This window comes from Pseudophryne corroboree, chromosome 4 (genome assembly GCF_028390025.1).
Source record: "Pseudophryne corroboree isolate aPseCor3 chromosome 4, aPseCor3.hap2, whole genome shotgun sequence".
Taxonomy (NCBI): domain Eukaryota; kingdom Metazoa; phylum Chordata; class Amphibia; order Anura; family Myobatrachidae; genus Pseudophryne; species Pseudophryne corroboree.
Window position 1 is genome coordinate 39,627,427 of NC_086447.1, and position 22,445 is coordinate 39,649,871.

General features: G+C 43.6%; 1 protein-coding gene across 1 annotated transcript; it reads left to right on the forward strand.

Annotated features, from left to right (window-relative positions):
* The first annotated feature begins 21,483 nt into the window (after positions 1 to 21,483).
* Positions 21,484 to 22,445, forward strand: LOC134910796 (olfactory receptor 2D3-like). The gene has a single exon (XM_063919181.1). It carries the CDS (start codon positions 21,498 to 21,500, stop codon positions 22,443 to 22,445), a length of 948 nt encoding a protein of 315 aa, XP_063775251.1. The 5' UTR covers positions 21,484 to 21,497.

The following is a 22,445-nucleotide window of genomic DNA, read 5'->3' on the forward strand; positions in this document are numbered from 1 at the left end:
GGTGGTTTTGGAAATTTTATCCTTTTCCTTGCAGCTCCAGTGGCGGTAGAAAATTAAGGAGGTGGGTCACGTTCCGTTTGACTTGACAATTGGCTCACCAGCAGGTCTTTTAACATCTGCAGACTTGTGTCTGCTGGAAAGAAAGATAAAATGTAGGCTTTAAACCTACGATCGAGCACAGTGGCCAAAATGTAGTGCTCTGATTTCAACAGATTGACCACCCATGAATCCTGGTTAAGCGAATTAAGGGCTCCATCCACAAGTCCCACATGCCTAGCGGAATCGTTCTGTTTTAGCACCTGCTTCAATATCTCCAGCTGCTTCTGCAAAAGCCTGATGAGGGGAATGACCTGACTCAGGCTGGCAGTGTCTGAACTGACTTCACGTGTGGCAAATTCAAAGGGTTGCAGAACCTTGCACAATGTTGAAATCCTTCTCCACTGCGCTTGAGTCAGGTGCATTCCCCCTCCTTTGCCTATATTGTAAGCAGATGTATAGGCTTGAATGTCCTTTTGCTGCTCCTCCATCCTCTGAAGCATATAGAGGGTTGAATTCCACCTCGTTATCACCTCTTTCTTCAGCTGATGGCAGGGCATGTTCAGGAGTGTTTTTCTGGTGCTCCAGTCTTCGGCACGCGGTGGTATAATGCCGAAAGTGGCCCGCAATTTTTTTGGCCACCGACAGCATCTCCTGCACGCCCGTCATTTTTCAAAAAATTATGCGCCACCAAATTAATTGTATGTGCAAAACATGGGACGTGCTGGAACTTGCCCACATGTAATGCACGCAAAATATTGGTGGCGTTGTCCGATATCACAAATTGCCAGGAGAGTCCAATTGGGGTAAACCAATCTGCGATGATTTTCCCCAGTTTCCATAAGAGGTTGTCAGCTGTGTGTCTCTTATGGAAAGCGGGGATACAAAGCGTAGCCTGCCTAGGAACGAGTTGGCATTTGCAAGATGCTGCTGCTTGTGCCGCCGCTGTTGTTGCTGCGGGAGGCAATACATCTACCCAGTGGGCAGTCACAGTCATATAGTCCTGAGTCTGCCCTGCTCCACTTGTCCACATGTCCGTGGTTAAGTGGACAGTGGGTACAACTGCATTTTTTAGGACACTGTGGCCACTTTTTCTGACGTCTGTGTACATTCTCGGTATCGCCTGCCTAGAGCAGTGGAACCTAGATGGAATTTTGTATCGGGGACACACTACCTTAAGCAATTCTCTAAGTCCCTGTGAACTAACAGTGGATACTGGACGCACGTCTAACACCAACATAGTTGTCAAGGCCTGAGTTATCCGCTTTGCAGCAGGATGACTGCTGTGATATTTCATCTTCCTCGCAAAGGACTGTTGGACAGTCAATTGCTTACTGGAAGTAGTACAAGTGGTCTTCCGACTTCCCCTCTGGGATGACGATCAACTCCCAGCAGCAACAACAGCAGCAGTAGGCGTTCTACTCAAGGATCCATCTGAGGAATCCCAGTTAGGAGAGGACTCATCAGACTTGCCAGTGACATGGCCTGCAGGACTATTTGCATTCCTGTCTAAGGAGGAAATTGACATTGAGGGAGTTGGTGGTGTGGTTTGCAGGAGCTTAGGAAGAAGGGATTTAGTTGTCAGTGGACTGATTCCGCTGTCGCCCAAAGTTTTTGAACTTGTCAATGACTTATGATGAATGCGCTCCAGGTGACGTATAAGGGAGGATGTTCCTAGGTTGTTAACGTCCTTACCCCTACTTATTACAGCTTGACAAAGGCAACACACGGCTTGACACCTGTTGTCCGCATTTCTGTTGAAATAATTCCACACGGAAAAGGTGATTTTTTTAGTATTTTGAACAGGCATGTGAATGGCCTTATTCATCCCACGGACAATAGGTGTCTCCCCGGGTGCCTGACTTAAACAAACCACCTCACCATCAGAATCCTCCTCGGCAATTTCCTCCTCAGCACCAGCAACATATCCTCATCATGGTGTACTTCAACAGTGACATCTTCAATTTGAATATCAGGAACTGGACTGTGGGTGCTCCTTCCAGCACTCGCAGGGTGTGTGCAAATGGTGGAAGGAGCCACCTCTTCCCGTCCATTGTTGGGAAGGTCAGGCATTGCAACCGACACAATTGGACTCTCCTTGGGGATTTGTGATTTAGAAGACTGCACAATTCTTTGCTGTGCTTTTACCAGCTTAACTCTTTTCATTTTTCTAGCGGGAGGATGAGTGCTTCCATCGTCATGTGAAGCTGAACCACTAGTCTTGAGGAACACAGGAGAGGGCCTTAGCCGTCCCTTGCCACTCCGTGTCGTAAATGGCATATTGGAAAGTTTACGCTTCTCCTCAGATGATTTTAATTTAGATTTTTGGGTCATTTTACTGAACTTTTGCTTTTTGGTTGCTCTGTACTATGACATTGGGCATCGGCGTTGGCAGACGACGTTGATGGCATGTCATCATCTCTGCATGACTAGTGGCAGCAGTTTCAGCACTAGGTGGAAGTGGATCTTGATCTTTCACTATTTTACCTTCCAAATTTCTGTTCTCCATTTTTGAATGTGTGGAATTATATGCCAGTAATATATCTGGAATTAAACAGCAGTAATGTCTGGAATTAGATACCACTAGATAGATACCAGATTCCACTGTGACTGGAATGATGATAACCTATGCACAGTGACGGGACACTACCACAGCACCCTACAGCAGCAAGATGCAGCACAAGACACTGTACTAGTATTAGTAATGTAGCATTACTGAGCATCACAAGACAATGAGCAGTGATACTGAGCACTGATGATTCTGAGCACTGATGATACTACGGAGAACTGACACTGAGCAGCATGATTAGCACAAGACACTGTACTAGTATTAGTAATGTAGTATTACTGAGCACCACAAGACAATGAGCAGTGATACTGAGAACTGATGATACTGAGCACTGATGATACTGAGCACTGATGTTACTGAGCACTGATGATACTGAGCACTGATTATAGTGAGCACTGATGATACTACGTAGAACTGACACTGAGCAGCACGATGCAGCACAAGACACTGTACTAGTATTACTGAGCAGCACAAAAGCACTCTGGAATTGTCACCCCCCAGATACCACTGTGACTGGAATGATGATGAACGATACACAGTTACAGGACACTACTACCACAGCACCCTACAGCAGCAAGATGCAGCACAAGACACTGTACTAGTATTACTGAGCAGCAATAAGCACTGATACTGAGCACTGATACTGAGATTTGACACTGAGCGAAAGTAGCCACTTCCTCTCTGCACCCTCTACAATGCATAAGTGAAAATGGTGCCCACGGGCGGCTCTTTATATGGAATCTGAATCTTGCGAGACTCCGACAGCGGGATGATAACGTTTTGTCTCGTTCAGGTTTTCTGATTCAGGCGGGAACAACCAAGCCTGGCTCGGACCTGTGTTTGACACGTGAAGTTCGGTAGGGTTGGGTTCTCAGAGAACCGAACCCGCTCATCTCTATATAGAACCCGCAATGAATTCCACTGTATCCGACCTGCCCTGTATCCACCTGCACTGTTTCTGACCCACACTGTAACCTGCATTGTATCCGACCCGCTTTGTATCCAATCTGCACTGTAACCTGCATTGTGTCAGGTCCGGGTGTTTTTGTGAATCCGTTAACCTGGAACCAACCACAGGTGTAGGTGCTGGGGTATGAAGAAAACAGGGAGGACGAAGGAAGTTCCGTTTCATATATTTATTAAAGTAACAATTCAGTAAGGAGTTAAATGACTAGTTGTTAATCATCATTATACTGAAGTATTGCAGGAATGGCAGAAATAATATGCAAGAGAAAACTCAGAAATAAATAAAAGAAATGTTCATGGAAACATAAGCAAAAACAAGCTGAAGAATAAATGTTGAATTGTCCAAATATAAACAAGCTTTGATGCTGAGCTGCAGATTGAGTTTAACTGGTTAATGCAGACATGGAGAATTAACTGTAAGAATTTGCAATGGAGTTTTAAGAGTTAACTGAGAGACTGTGAAGAATTATCCTTGTAATGACAACATAGAAAATAAAAGTACTGAATTGGGTTACTTGCGGGTTCCAGAGATCACTGTGAAACTGTAGTAGATGGCAGGGTGATGAATGGGTTAAATGCAGAGTTGAACAAACGAACAGCTGAGGGAATTGGAATCCTCCAGACTTTGTATGAAAGGCAGACAGACAAGGTAACCTCATGCAGGACACTGGGAATCCAAGTATTTCCAATAGGTGTGCAATTGACTGATAGCACAATGGAGAGCCGGTGAATCTTTGGCAGTGAAGGCTGCAAACGGACCTCTGGGAACGGAGGCGATATCTGGACCACGGGAATCACACAGGAATGCACGGAGAGAGTTCAGAGCTAGAGCACAGCTTTGATACAACAAAGCACTGGCCCAGAGTGACATAATCCCAGCCTACTTAAAGGCAGCACAAGCACGGGATTGGCTTACACCTGCTCACAGGTGTTTTCACAAGTGCTCAGTATTAGCTATTTGGTCTCCAACATGGCCACCTCCTATACAGCAGACACACCGCAGTGCCTAAGGCCATTTGGTCCCCGCACTCACAGTTCCCAGACTCTGCATTACCTGTGCCATTGATCACGCCGTGTCCCCATACGGGCGCACAGCACCGCGAGCAACCGCACTGGCAACGGATGAACCCCAGAACCCGCAAAGGTGAGAGACCGGTTCGTGACAGTACCCCCTCTTCTACGGGTGGTCTCCGAACACCTTTGAACCTTGTCAGGATTTTTGGAGAAGTATTTCTGTACCAGTCTTGGAGCATGAACATCTTCAGAGAAAACCCAGGATCTCTCCTCCGGACCGTAACCCTTCCAGTCGACCAGAAACTGTAAACGTCCATATCGGGAACGTGAGTCCACAATCTCTTTAACTTCAAATTCCTCATTCTGCAAAGAGTGTACTTTAGGAGATTTGGACTGGGTAGTACGGAACTTATTGAGAATCAAAGGCTTCAGTAAAGATGTATGAAAGGCGTTAGGAATTCTCAAAGACGGTGGCAGCTTGACTTTGTATGACACATGGTTGAGTACCTTTACAATGGGAAATGGACCAATAAACCTGGGAGCAAATTTCTTAGAAGGAACTTTGAACTTGAGATTGCGCGTAGAAATCCAAACTTGGTCTCCCACTTTGTAATTCGGTACAGCTTTACGTTTTCTATCTGCAAAAGATTTATAACGAGCGGAAGTTTTGACCAAGGACTTACGTACACAACTCCAGATGCTAGATAGACGTTGAAGCTCTTGATCTGCCGCTGGGACCTCTAGGGCTGGCAATGGATGAAACTCTGGCACACGAGGATGAAAGCCGAAGTTAATATAAAAGGGCGTAGATTCTGAAGATGAATGGAAGAGATTATTATGAGCAAATTCTGCCAATGGAAGGTAGTCAACCCAGTCATCCTGTGAGGACGATATATATAGCCGGAGAAATGTTTCAAGGTCTTGGTTGACTCTCTCAGTTTGTCCATCTGTCTGAGGATGATATGCAGAAGAAAAGTTCAACTTGACATTTAAAGATGAACAAAGCGACCTCCAAAACTTGGCCACAAACTGTGTTCCCCGATCAGAGATAATTTCTCGAGGAAGGCCATGCAACTTGAAGATTTCAGAGATGAACAATCTGGCTAGTAAAGGGGCTGATGGTAACCCAGTTAATGAAATGAAATGTGCCATTTTCGAAAATCGATCCACTATCACCCAAATGGTATTTCGCCCTTTTGATGGAGGTAGATCGGTCACGAAATCCATTGAGATATGAGTCCATGGTTGTTTGGGTATGGATAGTGGATGTAGTAGACCTGGTGGAGAACTTCTTGGACTCTTATGTTGGGCACATTTAGGACATGCTGCTATAAACTCTTGGACATCGGCTTTGAGACGTGGCCACCAATAAGATTGTTGAATAAATTTGAGAGTCTTTAGAACCCCAGGATGACCCATGAAGGAAGAGGAGTGAGCCCAGGTAAGCAGCCATTTTCGAAGACTTGTGGCGACAAAGGTCTTGCCAAGCGGAGGAACTGGAGAGGTTCGAGTCATTAAAAAGGACGTAGGATTCACAATGGCTTGATTCGTGGTAGCATCATTTAATTCAGAAGAAGCAAAGGACCGGGAAAGGGCATCTGCCTTTTTGTTCTGAGACCCTGGACGATAGGTGAGTTTGAAATCAAATCGTGAGAAGAAAAGCGCCCATCGAGCTTGTCGTGGATTCAGACACTGAGCTGACTGCAGATACAGAAGATTCTTATGATCAGTATAAACTGTAATGCGATGTTGAGCTCCTTCTAGAAGGTATCTCCACTCCTCAAATGCCAACTTGATGGCAAGTAACTCTTGCTCACCGATTGCATAATTACGTTCTGCCGGGAGGAACTTACGGGAGAAATATCCACAGGGATGGACCTTTTTATCTTCAAAGACTTGTGACAACACAGCTCCTACTGCTTCTGTAGATGCATCCACCTCTAGTAGAAAGGGACGATTCAAATCAGGCTGTCGAAGAATGGGGGCTGACACAAAGGCTTGCTTTAAATCAGAGAAGGCTTTGATTGCTTCAGAAGACCAGTTCGTAGGATTTGCTCCCTTGCGAGTTAGGGCTGTGATGGGAGCAGCTAACGTAGAATAATTCTTGATGAATCTCCTATAGAAATTCGCAAAGCCAAGAAATCGCTGAATCCCCTTGAGAGTTGAAGGAGTGGACCAATCTCGGATAGCTTGTACCTTACCTGGATCCATACATAGCTCTGATCCAGAAATGATGTAACCAAGGAACGGTATGGAAGATACTTCAAAAGTGCACTTCTCTAACTTACAATAAAGTTGATTTTTCCTCAGACGTGTCAGTACCTCTTTAACTTGGTGACGGTGAGACTTTAGATCCTTAGAGAATATTAGGATATCATCCAGGTACACTACTAGACACTTGTAGAGAAGATCACGAAAAAGTTCATTCACATAGCTTTGAAAAACTGCAGGTGCATTACAAAGACCAAAGGGCATTACGAGGTATTCGTAATGCCCATCCCGGGTATTAAAAGCAGTCTTCCACTCGTCCCCTGCATGGATGCGGATTAAATTGTAGGCCCCTCGGAGATCCAGTTTTGTAAACACAGTAGCTCCCTTTACCCGGTCAAATAATTCTGGAATTAAGGGTAATGGATACTTGTTTTTCACAGTGATCTCATTGAGTCCACGGTAATCTATGCATGGTCGTAACCCACCGTCCTTCTTCTTAACGAAAAAGAATCCGGCTCCTGCAGGTGAAGAAGATGGTCTGATAAATCCTTTGATTAGATTTTCCTGTATATAGTCAGACATAGCTTGCGTCTCTGGGATGGATAGCGGATAAATTCGTCCCCTAGGAGGGGTTTTGCCTGGAACCAGGACGATTGGGCAGTCCCATTCGCGGTGAGGAGGTAGAGAGTCTGCTGCTTGTTTACTGAAAACATCTGCAAAAGATTGATACACCGGAGGTAGGTCGGGAAGGCTAATTGACCGGAGAGGTACAATTGAGGCTAAACAGTCTTTGGTACAAGATTTACCCCACGAAAGGACTTCCATGGTTTGCCAATTGAGTTGAGGATTATGTTTCTGCAGCCAAGGTAAACCAAGTATCACATCTTGAGAGGCTTTGGGAATCACGTAGAAGGAGAGGTATTCGGAATGGAGCACACCAACTTTCATCTTGAGACATACGGTTCGATGAGTAATTATACCATCTGGAATTCGACTTCCATCCACTGCTGTAACAGCAACTGCTGCTTCCAGAGGCATGGTTTGAACTTTGGACCGTAAGACAAAGGCTGAGGAGATGAAGTTCTCGGCTGCCCCGGAATCTAGGAGGGCTGAAACTTTCACTGTAGAACTTGGAACTTCTAATTGAATAGACAAGGTCGGCTCTTTCCCAGAACGTGGTTCTAAAGTAACTCCTAGCTTAAGCTCCCTTGAATAAGCTAGGAGCGAGAGTTTTCCAGGCCGGAGTTTGCAGGATTTAACTAAATGTTCGGAGGACCCACAGTACATGCAGAGGTTACCCTGTCGACGATGAAGTCGTTCCTCCTCTGTGAGGCGAGAGCGCCTAATCTGCATAGGTTCTTCTGTTGTTACCGGCGACTGTGATGAAGAATCTTGTCGAGGCCTAGGATGATAACGTGGACTAGATCGCTCTGTCCTGGATTTCTCTAAACATCGCTCTCTGTAGCGTAGGTCAAGTTTGTTACAGAGAGAAATCAATTCATCCAGTGTAGTAGGCACATCCCGGATGGTTAAATCATCCTTGATTTTCTCTGAAAGTCCATTCCAAAACGCGGCGATCAGGGCCTCCTCATTCCAATTTAACTCTGAAGACAACGTACGAAACTGAATAATATATTGACTGACAGGACGTAAACCTTGACGCAGACGGAGAATCTCTAAAGATGCTGAGGTGGTTCTGCCTGGTTCGTCAAAGATTCTCCGGAAGGATGATACGAACTCCTTGTAATTAGAGAGGATAGGATCATCTCTTTCCCATAATGGAGATGCCCACTCCAGAGCCTGACCGGAGAGGAGGGCAATAATATATGCAACCTTAGAACGAGCTGATGGGAAACTGGCGGACAACAGTTCAAACTGGATCTCGCATTGATTCAGGAATCCTCTGCAAAGTTTTGGGGTTCCGTCAAACTTACTTGGAGAGGGTAACTGCAAACAGGACGTAGGTAGCGTCTCAGGAGAAACTGTAGTGGTAACTGGGACAACTGGAGTTGGAATCTGGACTAGAGACGTTTTAATAGCTGTTTGAAGAATCTCTAAACGGTCTGCCATAGTTTGCATAAACTGCACTATTTGTGTCTGTATAGACTCCTGGTTTTCCAGACGGGAAAGGATATCTGATGTAGCACCGCCTCCTGCGAATTGGTCACTTGACGGATCCATGTGGCCAGTGCTTACTGTCAGGTCCGGGTGTTTTTGTGAATCCGTTAACCTGGAACCAACCACAGGTGTAGGTGCTGGGGTATGAAGAAAACAGGGAGGACGAAGGAAGTTCCGTTTCATATATTTATTAAAGTAACAATTCAGTAAGGAGTTAAATGACTAGTTGTTAATCATCATTATACTGAAGTATTGCAGGAATGGCAGAAATAATATGCAAGAGAAAACTCAGAAATAAATAAAAGAAATGTTCATGGAAACATAAGCAAAAACAAGCTGAAGAATAAATGTTGAATTGTCCAAATATAAACAAGCTTTGATGCTGAGCTGCAGATTGAGTTTAACTGGTTAATGCAGACATGGAGAATTAACTGTAAGAATTTGCAATGGAGTTTTAAGAGTTAACTGAGAGACTGTGAAGAATTATCCTTGTAATGACAACATAGAAAATAAAAGTACTGAATTGGGTTACTTGCGGGTTCCAGAGATCACTGTGAAACTGTAGTAGATGGCAGGGTGATGAATGGGTTAAATGCAGAGTTGAACAAACGAACAGCTGAGGGAATTGGAATCCTCCAGACTTTGTATGAAAGGCAGACAGACAAGGTAACCTCATGCAGGACACTGGGAATCCAAGTATTTCCAATAGGTGTGCAATTGACTGATAGCACAATGGAGAGCCGGTGAATCTTTGGCAGTGAAGGCTGCAAACGGACCTCTGGGAACGGAGGCGATATCTGGACCACGGGAATCACACAGGAATGCACGGAGAGAGTTCAGAGCTAGAGCACAGCTTTGATACAACAAAGCACTGGCCCAGAGTGACATAATGCCAGCCTACTTAAAGGCAGCACAAGCACGGGATTGGCTTACACCTGCCCACAGGTGCTTTCACAAGTGCTCAGTATTAGCTATTTGGTCTCCAACATGGCCACCTCCTATACAGCAGACACACCGCAGTGCCTAAGGCCATTTGGTCCCCGCACTCACAGTTCCCAGACTCTGCATTACCTGTGCCATTGATCACGCCGTGTCCCCATACGGGCGCACAGCACCGCGAGCAACCGCACTGGCAACGGATGAACCCCAGAACCCGCAAAGGTGAGAGACCGGTTCGTGACACATTGTGTCTGACCCGCACTGTATCCGACCAGCACTGTAACCTGGTCAATATTTAATTGTGTGTCCCAAAGTATTCCTCACTGTACTACGCAGGTACGGAATGCTGTTTTTTTGATTGGGGAGATTTTGGGGAGCTGATTAACAAAATGGCTGATTGATTGGGGCTTTACATGGGCAAAGAGTGCCAGTAATCAGAGACCCAGGGCCCCCAGGAGGGAGGTACAGACTGGGCACTGAGAATAGGCATGTGCTGGGGGCATGTGGACTTGTGTAGGGGGCATCAATGTCTCCTGTTGCTATTTTACACATGGTTTCAGGGTTTCTTTTCTTTGCTGTTTGGTAACTACTGTAGAGCATGATGATATTGTACACATGATTCTCAGGAAATTTTTGTGTTGGATTGTTTTCTATTGATAGTATTTGTGATTTGATTTGATTGGTTATTGCAAATACAGTACTAATTTGTAAATGACTGCCGTGTGTTGTGCCGCTGCTCTGTTGCTTAGTGTAGCCAGCCAGGCTTTGGCCTATGTTGGTAAACAATATTGTGAGGTGTGAGGTGGTCAAAATTGACTGGAAATAAGTTGATATTAATGTTATTGAGGTTAATAATACTGTAGGAACAAAAACACCCCCACATTTTGTGATTTTAGCTGTTTTTATGGAGTAAAAAAAAAAAATACAGATCCAAAACCAAAACTAAAACCAGAAAGGGTGGTTTTGTAAAACCAATCCAGATCCAAAACAAGAAAAGGAGATCCACATCCAAAACCAAAAACACATTATCCCTATTATGACGTCTGACCCCCTCCTTTGCTGTTTATAGATAGATCGATAGATCTATAGAACTATAGATTCCGACCTGATCGCACGCTAGGATTTTACGCTGTGCAGCGATCAGGTCAGAACTCTGCATGCGTATGCACCGCAATGCGCTGGCGCGTCGTACTGGTACAAAGTGGATCGTTGCTACACCGTTGCTACAACATCCTTCTTCCAACTCTCTAGATAGCAACGGGATACTCCAGCCTCATATTTTCACCATAGGCACACCATCAGGGACAATTTGTTATCCCAAATTCTTTAATTGTTGACATTACCTTATTAAGGGTTCGCTTTGTACCATATGTAGGTATTTTAAATCACCTATTTTGTGTAAACATTTAATCTTGTCTATATTAAAAGTTGTTTTAAAAATCTATTATACTAAGTGCGCCCCAACACAGAGTCTCTCTTTCCTCTTTTTGTGTACTTGTATGTTTCATTGACTCTGGGAGCACCACCAACTTCATAGATTTGGATACCCATTTGGGGAATTTCTGAATAATTTCCTTATTATTGGTCACCTAGTGGTCATAAATAATATAACCCAATTTTCTTTTCAAATATTTACTTTAGTCCTGTGCGGTACCAAACAATTCCGCTGTGTACCACAAGACGTCTTGGCAGATTTGCCTAGAGACACAAACAATATGAAAAACAAATACAATGCCTGCACTTCACTGGCTTGAACAATAAATCTTCTTCAAACGTTGAAAGTTTTGAAAAGTCTTCTTTGAAGTAATACTGTGGGTTCACTTCCTGGGAGGCATTTAGCATTTCAATGGATGGGATGCTGGGGGTCATGTGACTGACGCTGGAATCCTGACACCAGCAATCCTGAGGGTAAGTATTGGGGTCGCTGTTAAGGCCCGTACACACTGGCCGATATATCGGCCGTTCTCTTGAGTGGCCGATATATCGCGGGTCCGTCGGCCAGTGTGTACGGCCGATACATCTGTGAACTCCGTTGTTCACCAACGTATCGCATCGGCTCCACAGCACAGCCCACAGCCAATATATCTACCGATAAATTGGCGCATCGCTGTGTGTGTACGGGCAGTCGGACGACTGCCCGTACACATGCTGCTGTAACCGGCGGTGATGGATCAGTTCATGATGACAGTCCACAACGGATCAGGCAGTGTGTATGCTCAACACACTGCCCGATCCGTCTATAGATATATCTGCCTATCAAGTGATCGGCAGATGTATCTTTCAGTGTGAACCCACCTTTAGGGTTTGGGGGGTTAGGGTTAGGTACCATGGGGTTATTATTATTATTATCCTTTATTTATATGGCGCCACAAGGGTTCCACAGCACCCAATTACAGAGTACATAAACAAATAATCAAACAGGAAAGCAGCAACTTACAGTTGACGACAATATAGGACAAGTACAGGGTAAATAAACATAGCTACATCAGCAGATTACACTGTAATAAGTATCAGGTGGCAGAAGACTGCTGGATTTGGTGCAGCTGAAGATTATTAAAGTAAGAAAAGGGTAAGCACATGAGGGAAGAGGGCCCTGCTCGTGAGAGCTTACATTCTAAAGGGGAGGGGTAGACAGACAGGGGTGAGACAGATGGGGTACATAGAGAGCGTGAAACAGAGGTTTAGGATGAGATTTGGCTGGGTTTGGTGAAGAAGTGTGTCTTGAGAGCCCGTTTGAAGTTTTGTAGAGAGGTGGAGAGTCTGAGGGGGAGAGGTAGGGAATACCAGAGAAGTGGTGCAGCACGTGAAAAATCTTGGAGGTAGGAGTGGAGGCAGGAGAGTCGGCGAGCATTAGCAGAGCGAAGAAGACGGGTGGAAGTGTAAAGCGAGATAAGATCAGAGATGTAGATGGGAGAGGAGTGGGTGAGGGCTTTGTAAGCAAGTGTGAGAAGCTTGAAATGGATTCTGAAAGGGAAGGGGAGCCAGTGAAGGTCTAGTAAGAGAGGAGAGGTGGACGTAGTGCGTTTGGTGAAGAAAATGAGCCGGGCAGCAGCATTGAGGATAGATTGGAGTGGAGAGAGGTATTTGTCAGGAATGCCAGTCAGGAGGAGATTACAGTAGTCCAGTCTGGAGATGACCAGTGAGTGGATAAGAGTCTTAGTAGCATCCTGGGTTAGAAAGGGTCTGATCCTGGAAATATTTTTTAGATGAAAACGTCAGGTTTGTGAGAGGTGCTGAATGTGTGGTTTGAAGGAGAGGGAGAAGTCGAGGGTTACTCCAAGACAGCGCACTTGGGGGGTAGAAAAGATAGTAGTGCCATCAATAGATAATGAGATTGTAGGAGGTGAGGTTATGCGGGAGGGAGGGAAGATGATCAGCTCGGTCTTAGACATGTTAAGTTTAAGAAAGCGCTGGGACATCCAGGAAGAGATAGCAGAGAGACAGTTGGAGATACGAGTGAGGAGAGTAGGGGAGAGGTCTGGAGAGGAAAGATAGATTTGAGTGTCATCAGCATAGAGATGATATTGGAAACCAAAAGAACTAATGAGCTTACCTAGTGAGGACGTATAGAGAGAGAAGAGAAGAGGACCAAGGACAGAACCTTGGGGTACCCCTACAGTTAGTGGAAGTGAGGGGGAGGTGGAGTCATGAGAGGAGACAGAGAATGAACGGTCAGAAAGGTAGGACGACAACCAAGAGAGGGCAGTGTCATGCAGACCAATGGAGTGAAGGATTTGCAGTAGGAGAGGATGGTCCACAGTGTCAAAAGCAGCGAGAGATCAAGTAGAATAAGTAGAGAGTAGTGTCCCTTAGATTTAGCAGCATGGAGGTCATTGCATACTTTTGTAAGGGCAGTTTCAGTGGAGTGGAGAGGACGGAATCCAGATTGGAATGGGTCAAGCAGTGAGTGTGAGGAAAGAAAGGAAGTAAGGCGGTTGTAGACAATACGCTCAAGGAGTTTGGAGGGAAAAGGGAGGAGAGAGATGGGTCGGTAGTTGAAGAGAGTGTTTGGATCAAGGGTAGGTTTTTTAAGAATAGGAGAGATGAGTGCATGCTTGAAGGCAGAGGGGACAGTGCCTGATGATAGGGAGAGATTGAGAAGGTGGGAAAGATGGGAACAAGCAGAAGAAGAGAGGTAGCGGAGGAGGCGGGAGGGGATAGGGTCAAGTGGGGAGGTGGTGAGGGGACAGGAACGAATGAGGGCCATGACTTCCTCTCCAGATGCATGGGAGAAAGATGACAGAGTTGGTGCGAGGGATGGGGAGGGTTGGTAAGGGATGGGAGAAGGCTGGTTACTGATGGTCTGGTGTGATGTGATGTCCTGACGTATGGAGTCAATTTTGGATGTGAAGTAAGTGGCAAAGTCAAGAGCAGAGAGTGAGGAAGGGAGACGAGGTGGAGGTGGGCAGAGGAGTGAGTTGAGAGTGGCAAAGAGGCGCCGGGGGTTGGAAGACTGGGAGGAGATGAGGTTCTTGAAGTATGACTGTTTAGCAAGAGAAAGGGCAGCACTGAAGGATGAAAGCATAAGTTTGAAAGGGAGGAAGTCTGCCTTAGAGCGTGATTTCCTCCAGTGTCGCTCAGCAGTACGTGAGCATTTTTGCAAATATCTGGTGCATTTGGTGTGCCAGGGTTGAGGTGTTAATTTGCGAGGGTGAATAGTGGTTGGTGGAGCAACAGAGTCAAGAGCAGAAGTAAGGGAAGCATTGTATGTGGAAGTGGCTTGTTCAGGGCATGAGAGAGAGAGAATAGGAGAGAGAAGTGAGTCAAACAGGGAGGAAAGGAATGTGGTGTCAATAGCTTCAATGATACGCTTAGTGATGGTAGCCTTAGGAGGTAGAGATGGGGAAGTCGAGAGAGATAGGTTAAAGAAGAGCAGGTGGTGGTCATAGAGTGGAAATGGGGAGTTGGAAAAATCAGAAATATCACAGCGGTGAGTGAAGACCAGATCCAGTGAGCTCCCATTCACATGGGAGGGTGAGGAGGTCCACTGGGAGAGACCAAGTGAAGCGGTGAGGTTAAGGAGTTTAGAGGCAGGGGATTGTGTGGGGATGTCAATAGGGATGTTGAAATAGCCTAGGATAATGGTGGGAATGTCAGAAGAGAGGAAGTGAGGAAGCCAGGAAGCAAAGTTGTCGATGAATTTGGAAGCTGTGCCAGGGGGGCGGTAAATGACAGCTACTCTAAGATGGACTGGTTGGAAGAGGCGTATGGCGTGGACCTCAAATGTAGAGAATATAAGGGATGGTTCTGGTGGTATGAGTTGGTAGGAGTAACTAGAAGGTAAAAGGACCCCAACACCTCCCCCATGGCGACCCCCAGGTCGGGGTGTGTGTGTGTGAATGTGAGGCCCCCAGCAGAGAGAGCAGCAGCAGAAGTAGTGTCAGAGGGTGTAATCCAAGTTTCAGTTATGGCTAGTAGGTGTAGGGAGTTGGAAATGAAAAGGTCATGAGTGGGGACCAGTTTCTTACAAACAGATCTGGCATTCCAGAGTGCACAGGATAGGGGGTATGAGTTTGTGGGAGAGATGTGAATGAGATTTTCTGGGTTGCTGTAGCGATGAGGTGGGATTAACTTTGAGGGCAGGGATGATGAGAGAGTAGTGATGGTACGGGTGCCTGAGCTAGGAGGGGAAACTGCAGGAGGTGGGCAGGGAGGGAGGTCAGTGTGATGTGGATGGGGGTGTGGGGAGTTGACAGGGAAGGGAGAGAGGGAGCAGTGCTGAGTTGTGGGGTAGCAGGACCATTGGGCAGAGGTGAATGAAAGTGGGGTAACAGGAAAGGTGGGGGTAGGAAACAGAGGAATGGAGGGGAGACAGAGGAGGGGAGAGAGGAGGAGGTGTAGGAGACTAGGGGGGAAGGATACATTATTAGGTAGACACTGAGTGATGTGGGGAGTATAGGAAAGCCTTGACATAGTGTTAAGTAGGTAAATAGGTTGAGGGAAAGTGGAAGTAGGAGAGGAGACTGCAAGGGAATCCGACCAGAAGAATTGCAGAAATGCAGGTGAGAAAAGCAGTGTAGGCTCAAGGGGTGTAGATTTAGTATGAAATGAGTCAAAAGCGTAGATAAAGTGGATGCAGAAATGTATTTGGAGTGTAAGAAATGAAAGGATTGTGAGAGGTTTAAGAAGCAATGGTAATTATGTTAGATTTTTTTAAGTGTTTGCAGGTTAAATTGCATTGGTGCAGCTGTGCTTAAAAAACAAAATTACAATACAGATACAAGCATTTGTAGGTGAAATGGACGGTTTTTGAAATGTCCAAGTAAGGTATTTCCGTGCTATGTAATCAGATGCAACAATCAGGAGGTAAGTGATCTGAGGAGTAAGTGACTCACATTTGTTATTAGTTCTTCAGTTTTTTTTTTGTTTTGTTTGATTGGTGTGCTTCTGTTTTCCTTCTTTTTCACTTCGATTGAACGCTGATTGAACGTTGCTGTTATGTGTCAATTTTATCACGCTTTGATAAAATGCATGCTTAGATTCTAAATGCACAGCCAAATGGCTTTGCACAGCCTACACCATTGGACTTAAGTAGAAGACTATTACAAGTGAAACCAATAATTGAAATCTGTAACCACACCCCACCCCCTCAAATGCCAGGCAATAAATTACCTTAAAAACAACAACCAGGCATTCCACAAAGATTAAACTGGGTCTATATCATTCAAAACTTAAAAAAGTAATTCAAAATCACATACTATGCAATAATGTTTCAATTTGCATTACCCAGCAGAATTAGCTTTGCACATATAGATCTAATGCAGCAGAATATGTTGGTAGCTGTAGTCAATTGTAATTACCCAGCAGAATTAGCTTTGCATATATAGATCTAATGCAGCAGAATATGTTGGTGGTTGTAGTCAATTGTAATTACCCAGCAGAATTAGCTTTGCATATATAGATCTAATGCAGCAGAATATGTTGGTAGCTGTAGTCAATTGTAATTACCCAGCAGAATTAGCTTTGCATATATAGATCTAATGCAGCAGAATATGTTGGTACTGGGGAGGGGGGGGGGGGGTCAGCCCCAGCCTCCACCCCCAGAGGGTTAGGGTAAGGATGGGACATGGGTTAAAAATACTTACCCCTCAGATGTTGGGATCTTCAATGTCGATCATGTGACTGTTGGCATCCTGAGGACCAGGATATCACACCGAAGCCCACTTCCTCTTTATGGTGTTTCTACTAATTCCTCTACGGAAAGAAAATAAAATTCTCATGTGTACAGTAGTTCCACAAGGACAAGTTTGGTAATTCCCTACTTTGCTGGTTCTACTAACACCAGAATTTCTTGTTTCAACAGCATGAAAGATAACCTATATGCAATTTAGCTAATTTGTTTCTTCCACAGTCCCCAAGCCAGTGATGCGAAAGTCCAGACTGTGCACTTGAATTACATTATACATATGTTACCTTATACTACACAATATAAAGGTATAGTAGTGTGTTTTGTTAAAAATATTTATTAATCGTGTGCTTTAAAAAACAGTTTATCTGGCACTTGTTTTGGTCATGTACAAGTGTGTTCCACCAAATTTGCTGCAATATATAATGGCAAACTGATCAAATCAAACAGACTAACATTAAACAATTATATAACCCATAGTGGATATAATTATTATTGCTGTGTGTGAGTTTGGGGTGTCGCGCCCCCTGGATTTGGTGTGATTGGGCTGCCCTGGGGTAGCACATAATTTTTATTTAGCACTTTTGTAACACTCCTATTTATGTTTCCACTAACACTACTCTTTTGAGTATTTTTCTAACACCCTTATTTTTGTATTACTTTTTAACACATAGCTCTTGCTTCTTTCCTATTAACACACATTAACACTTTAGTATTTTAATGGTGTGCTGCCTTGGCGTGGTTTGGCCTGGTCCAGCTTTGTGGGGTCCGCATCCGGGACTTATACAGTACTTAGTAATAGGGACCTCCAATAATAGAAACGCCTTGAAGTGGCCTGGAAGCTTATCATATTTTTTGCAAAATATATGTAACCAAGATCTCTAAATTTTCTATTACCATATAGTGTACAGGTCTTGTTACTAATAGCCTTTTGAGTGCTTGAGAAAACCCCTTTCGTTTATCTTGCATTGTGTTTCCCACCAGGGTTCCACATCGAGAGAATAACCCAACATGTTTTGTAATTTCCATCTTGTTCGGGAATGTGCTCCCCTTTTCTTTAGATGACTATTAAATAGGGTATCATTGATGTATTAAACAATTACAGAACAATGTTTTAACTGGGATCTATCTTTTCAGGATTTTTATTTTTATTTTTTATATATTCTAAATTACACACATTAAGATTTAAATGGTTAATTGTTATTCACTGAAGGGCTTTCTTTGTTTAACATTCAAAATATCTTCTATGGGAATGTAAAGATTTCTATTGTTTATTTACTTAATTCATTTATAATAAATCTTCTAAAGGCTACAAAAAAATGGTGACCACCATTATATAAATATCATAGTGTATTACACTAACATGGGTAATGTATTTGTATCTACCATTCTAATCTTGGTCACATGATGATCTACACTCTACTTACTGTACATATTGGAGTACACACCTTCTTCCAACTGTTTGTTTAAATAAAGATAAAGTATTGCAATAGAATTATCTAACCCAGTGGTTCCCAAACTGTGTGCCGTGGCTCCCTGGGGTGCCTCGGGACACTTGGAGGGGTGCCTTGGATTGGTGGTCCAGGACTAATTCAAATTATTTATGGTCAATATAAAAGGCAAAACTAGTGCTGGTGGCTGTCCGTCATAAAATATGGGGACTAACAGAAGCACATCTTGTCCCTAACCACAAAATTAAGCCTAAGGATGACATATAAACACAACCTATTTAATTTAATATTTCTTTCTAAATTTCTCAAGAAGAAATTATTGCCCTAGGGGTGCCTTGAAAAAAATCTGATACTCTAGGGCACCTTGATTCAAAAAAGTTTGGGAACCACTGATCTAACCCTATTAAATAAGTAATTTGACACCATTTTTAAAATGTATATTAATTTAAATAAGTACCACGTTTAAGTAGCCCATTTAATCTTATTCAGAATTATTTGATGCAAATTACTTTAGAATGTTTTGTCCTCTAAAATGGTTGGGAAATATCTTCCATCTCATTTAGTAGTAAGACAATTTAAACTGTCTGCAACCAACTAAACTATTTTTGGAACTTTCATTGGTGATTTTTAAAATCACCCTTTTCTATATTCCCCCATATTACATTTTACAATACAGAAATTGAAGAATGTCACATTTCAAATTAGTCGGTGCAATCTTCTTCAGCGGTTTTGTCACATTTGATTGTTTGCTTTGGGCAACACGGGACCTGGTGTGCTGAGATACACTATTTTCCGCATGTGCCACAGCAGTGTATGAAGACACATCTGTATGGTGCATTTATTTGTTTAGAGATTTGAGAAATTGGAAAATTTTCATGTCTGTTTTCCTTTAGTAGATTAGGTGACCTACAAATCACAAAAAAGCCCCCCAAAATAGAAAAACACAAATCAGAAAGAATTCAATGACACGTGCGCTTGTAAAGTATTAAAAGACGGTCTTATGTCTGAGGAAGCCACTGATTGAGTGATTGAAGGCGGGGAAATGCATAACATTACGGCCCCTACAATGTCTGGACTACCGGCAGAGAGCCGCCCTGCATGTACAGGAAACTGTCTCTGCCCTCCATTTCTATCTGGATCACCAAGCCAGAGCAGTGCTTAAAGGATTCAACCAGCAGCTGGGAGCATCCTTATAAGTGGAGGTATATGTGTTGCACCTATGGACACTGCAAGATAAAGAGCCTTTATTATCACTATATTGTGAGATTTCCAGCTACAATATTCTCTCTGTGCAGAGTTATAAAACTGCAGTGCTGTAGTCGCAAGTGAACCATCATAATCAGCATTAAAGTGATGAATATTTGCTGCTATATGGACAAATTCTTGAATTAGCCTCCTGGGGAGTGATGTCATATACAAAAGCTCATACTATATAGCACTTTATATGTTGTGGGTTTTTAATATGTTTTCTGTCCAGTCGACTGTGGGGTACATGATATTATTATTTTAATAAATGGAATTTGTGTTTTTTAAAACTTTACAAGCGCATATGTCATTTAATTCTTTCTGATTTGTGTTTTTCTTTTAAGGTGTTGAGTATTCCCCTCTCTGACAGAGCTGGTAGGTAAAGGGATTTTTTACAGGGTAAACCAGGCGCTTTGTAATTTTTCTGTCTGTTTATCCCCAAAATAGAAGTTTATAACAAAATCAACTTTAGATTAGAGATGAGTAATTTGGTATTGTGAAAACTAAACACACATGAACTTTGGGGTTCCCACTTGAACCAAGTCCAGGGTCAGGCCGTCCGGGCAAGTTTGGATTTTGAATCTAAAGAAAAACGAATCTCACGTGTTTTTTTAATTGCATAAAAGTCCCTCTCTTTCAGCTACCACATCACACTGGAAATTAGTAAAACTTAATGTTATTGATGGTAATAATACTGGAGGAATAAACAGGTCCAAAGTACATCATTTTAGCAATTTTTTGTTAATTTGTAAAGAAATCCAGATCTAAAACCAAAATACTTGAAGGTGGTTTTTCCAAAACCAAAACATGATGAAGATCTAGAACCAAAACTAAAACACAGGTCTGAGCACATCTCTACTTTAGATAGAACTGTTGATGAGAGAACAAATAACTTATCTATTGGCTTTTTGAGAAGAACAATGTAATAATGTGAATAATTATAAAGTAAAGGTGATGTAAAAGTTAGGACAACTTTGCTCATTAACAAGTGTCATCCCCTCTTTCCTGAGCATTTAGGTGAGGGTGACCTATGCCATGACCATTACCATATAATTACTTCTGGTGTCCACTGTAGAAGTGTCTATTCACAATGCTGTAGGACACTAAGATCAAGCACCATGGCCTTTCATTATGGTTCCACGGTTTTTCCAAATTGTAGCATTGTAACATATCCCCATGGAGAGGAAGACGTGTCACTATGGGTGCGAGGACCACGCCCTTGGAGGTGGTGACACCAAAATGCTGGCTTCTCTGCAGAGACCTGGAGCTGAGTGCTGCACTGTGACATTATCATGCAGTGCCCTGGCTCCGGTTATTGAGGAGGAGCCTGAAGTGCAGGCATCATCACGGGGGATAGCCCAGCAGCTCCGAGAGCACTGGGCATGCCCTCAGATTGATGAAAGCAGGTGTGCCATGAGGCCATGCCCCCAATTACCACAAGGCCACACCCTTTTCAAAAAGTGGGCTCTACTTTGTGCACAGGGTGTAACCAGACCCAGTGATGCCTCTGCCAATCAGAATCTGTTCATCCTTGGGGCTTTTAGCTTTCTGAAGCCCATACCAAAGGCCTCCAATGAAGGTAATGGTGGGTGTCTACAGGCAAGGAAAAAACTCCTTGGAGTTGGTATACAAACAGCACAAATGAGTTGTTGAACATCTGAAAACCCTTTGAAGACACAGAATGGTTTTGTAGCTTGTACTATATTGATAGACTAACATTTGACATCATACAGTATGCTACTAATGAGAATATGGATTGTTTTTTTCAACTGTGCTTCTCTTTGCAGTACGATATGTCTCTACATGAATAGAAGCAGATGACATGGAAAGTGGAAATTACAGCAAGGTGACAGAATTCATCCTTCTTGGGCTTTCAACAGACCCCGTCCTACAAATTCCGCTATTTCAATTCTTCTTGATCGTTTACATGACCACTGTGGTGGGGAACGTTGTGCTGATAGCGGCTGTGAGAGTAGATACTCGCCTACACAAGCCTATGTACTTATTTCTGGTCAACCTATCTTTTGTGGACATCTGCTACACTTCAATAACTGTCCCCAAGATGCTGGCGAATATCCTGACAGTAAATAAAAGTATTTCATTCTCCGGCTGCTTAGTTCAAGTTTATTGTTTTCTTCTCCTGGTGGAAACAGAGTGCGTCCTTCTGGCTTTCATGGCCTATGATCGATTTGTCGCTATCTGCAACCCTTTACGTTACAACACCATTATGAAATCAGTGGTTTGCGTTAAGATGGTCAGCGCATCATGGCTGACTGGCGGCATCATATCATCTGTGGATATATTTGCTCTATCTCATTTGACGTATTGTGGCCCTAACACGATTAACCACTTTTTTTGTGAAGCCACATACTTACTGCAGCTTTCCTGCAGCGACCTTTCGTTAGCCAATGTTGTGAAACACGTAGGTAGTTTTGCAGTGCTACTTGCACCTCTGTCTTTTATCCTGTATTCATACGTTAACATCATCAGAGCCGTATTTCGGATCCAGTCCAGGAGATACAAAGCCTTTTCCACATGTGTTTCACATCTAATCATCGTGATTCTCTTCTACGGCTCAGCCCTGTTCATATATATGAGGCCTGAGCACACAGCAAACTTAGCAGACAAAATACTATCCGTGTTTTATACAGTAATTACCCCGATGTTAAACCCTATAATATACAGCCTGAGAAATAAAGATGTGCATGGTGCTCTTAAAAACATCGGGAAGTCTCTGTCAGAGATACGCTATATACCAAAAAAAGTATGA

Bases quoted from the DNA above. Each gene is read 5' to 3' on its own strand.
- LOC134910796 (XM_063919181.1), top strand. From the start codon at position 21,498: ATGGAAAGTGGAAATTACAGCAAGGTGACAGAATTCATCCTTCTTGGG.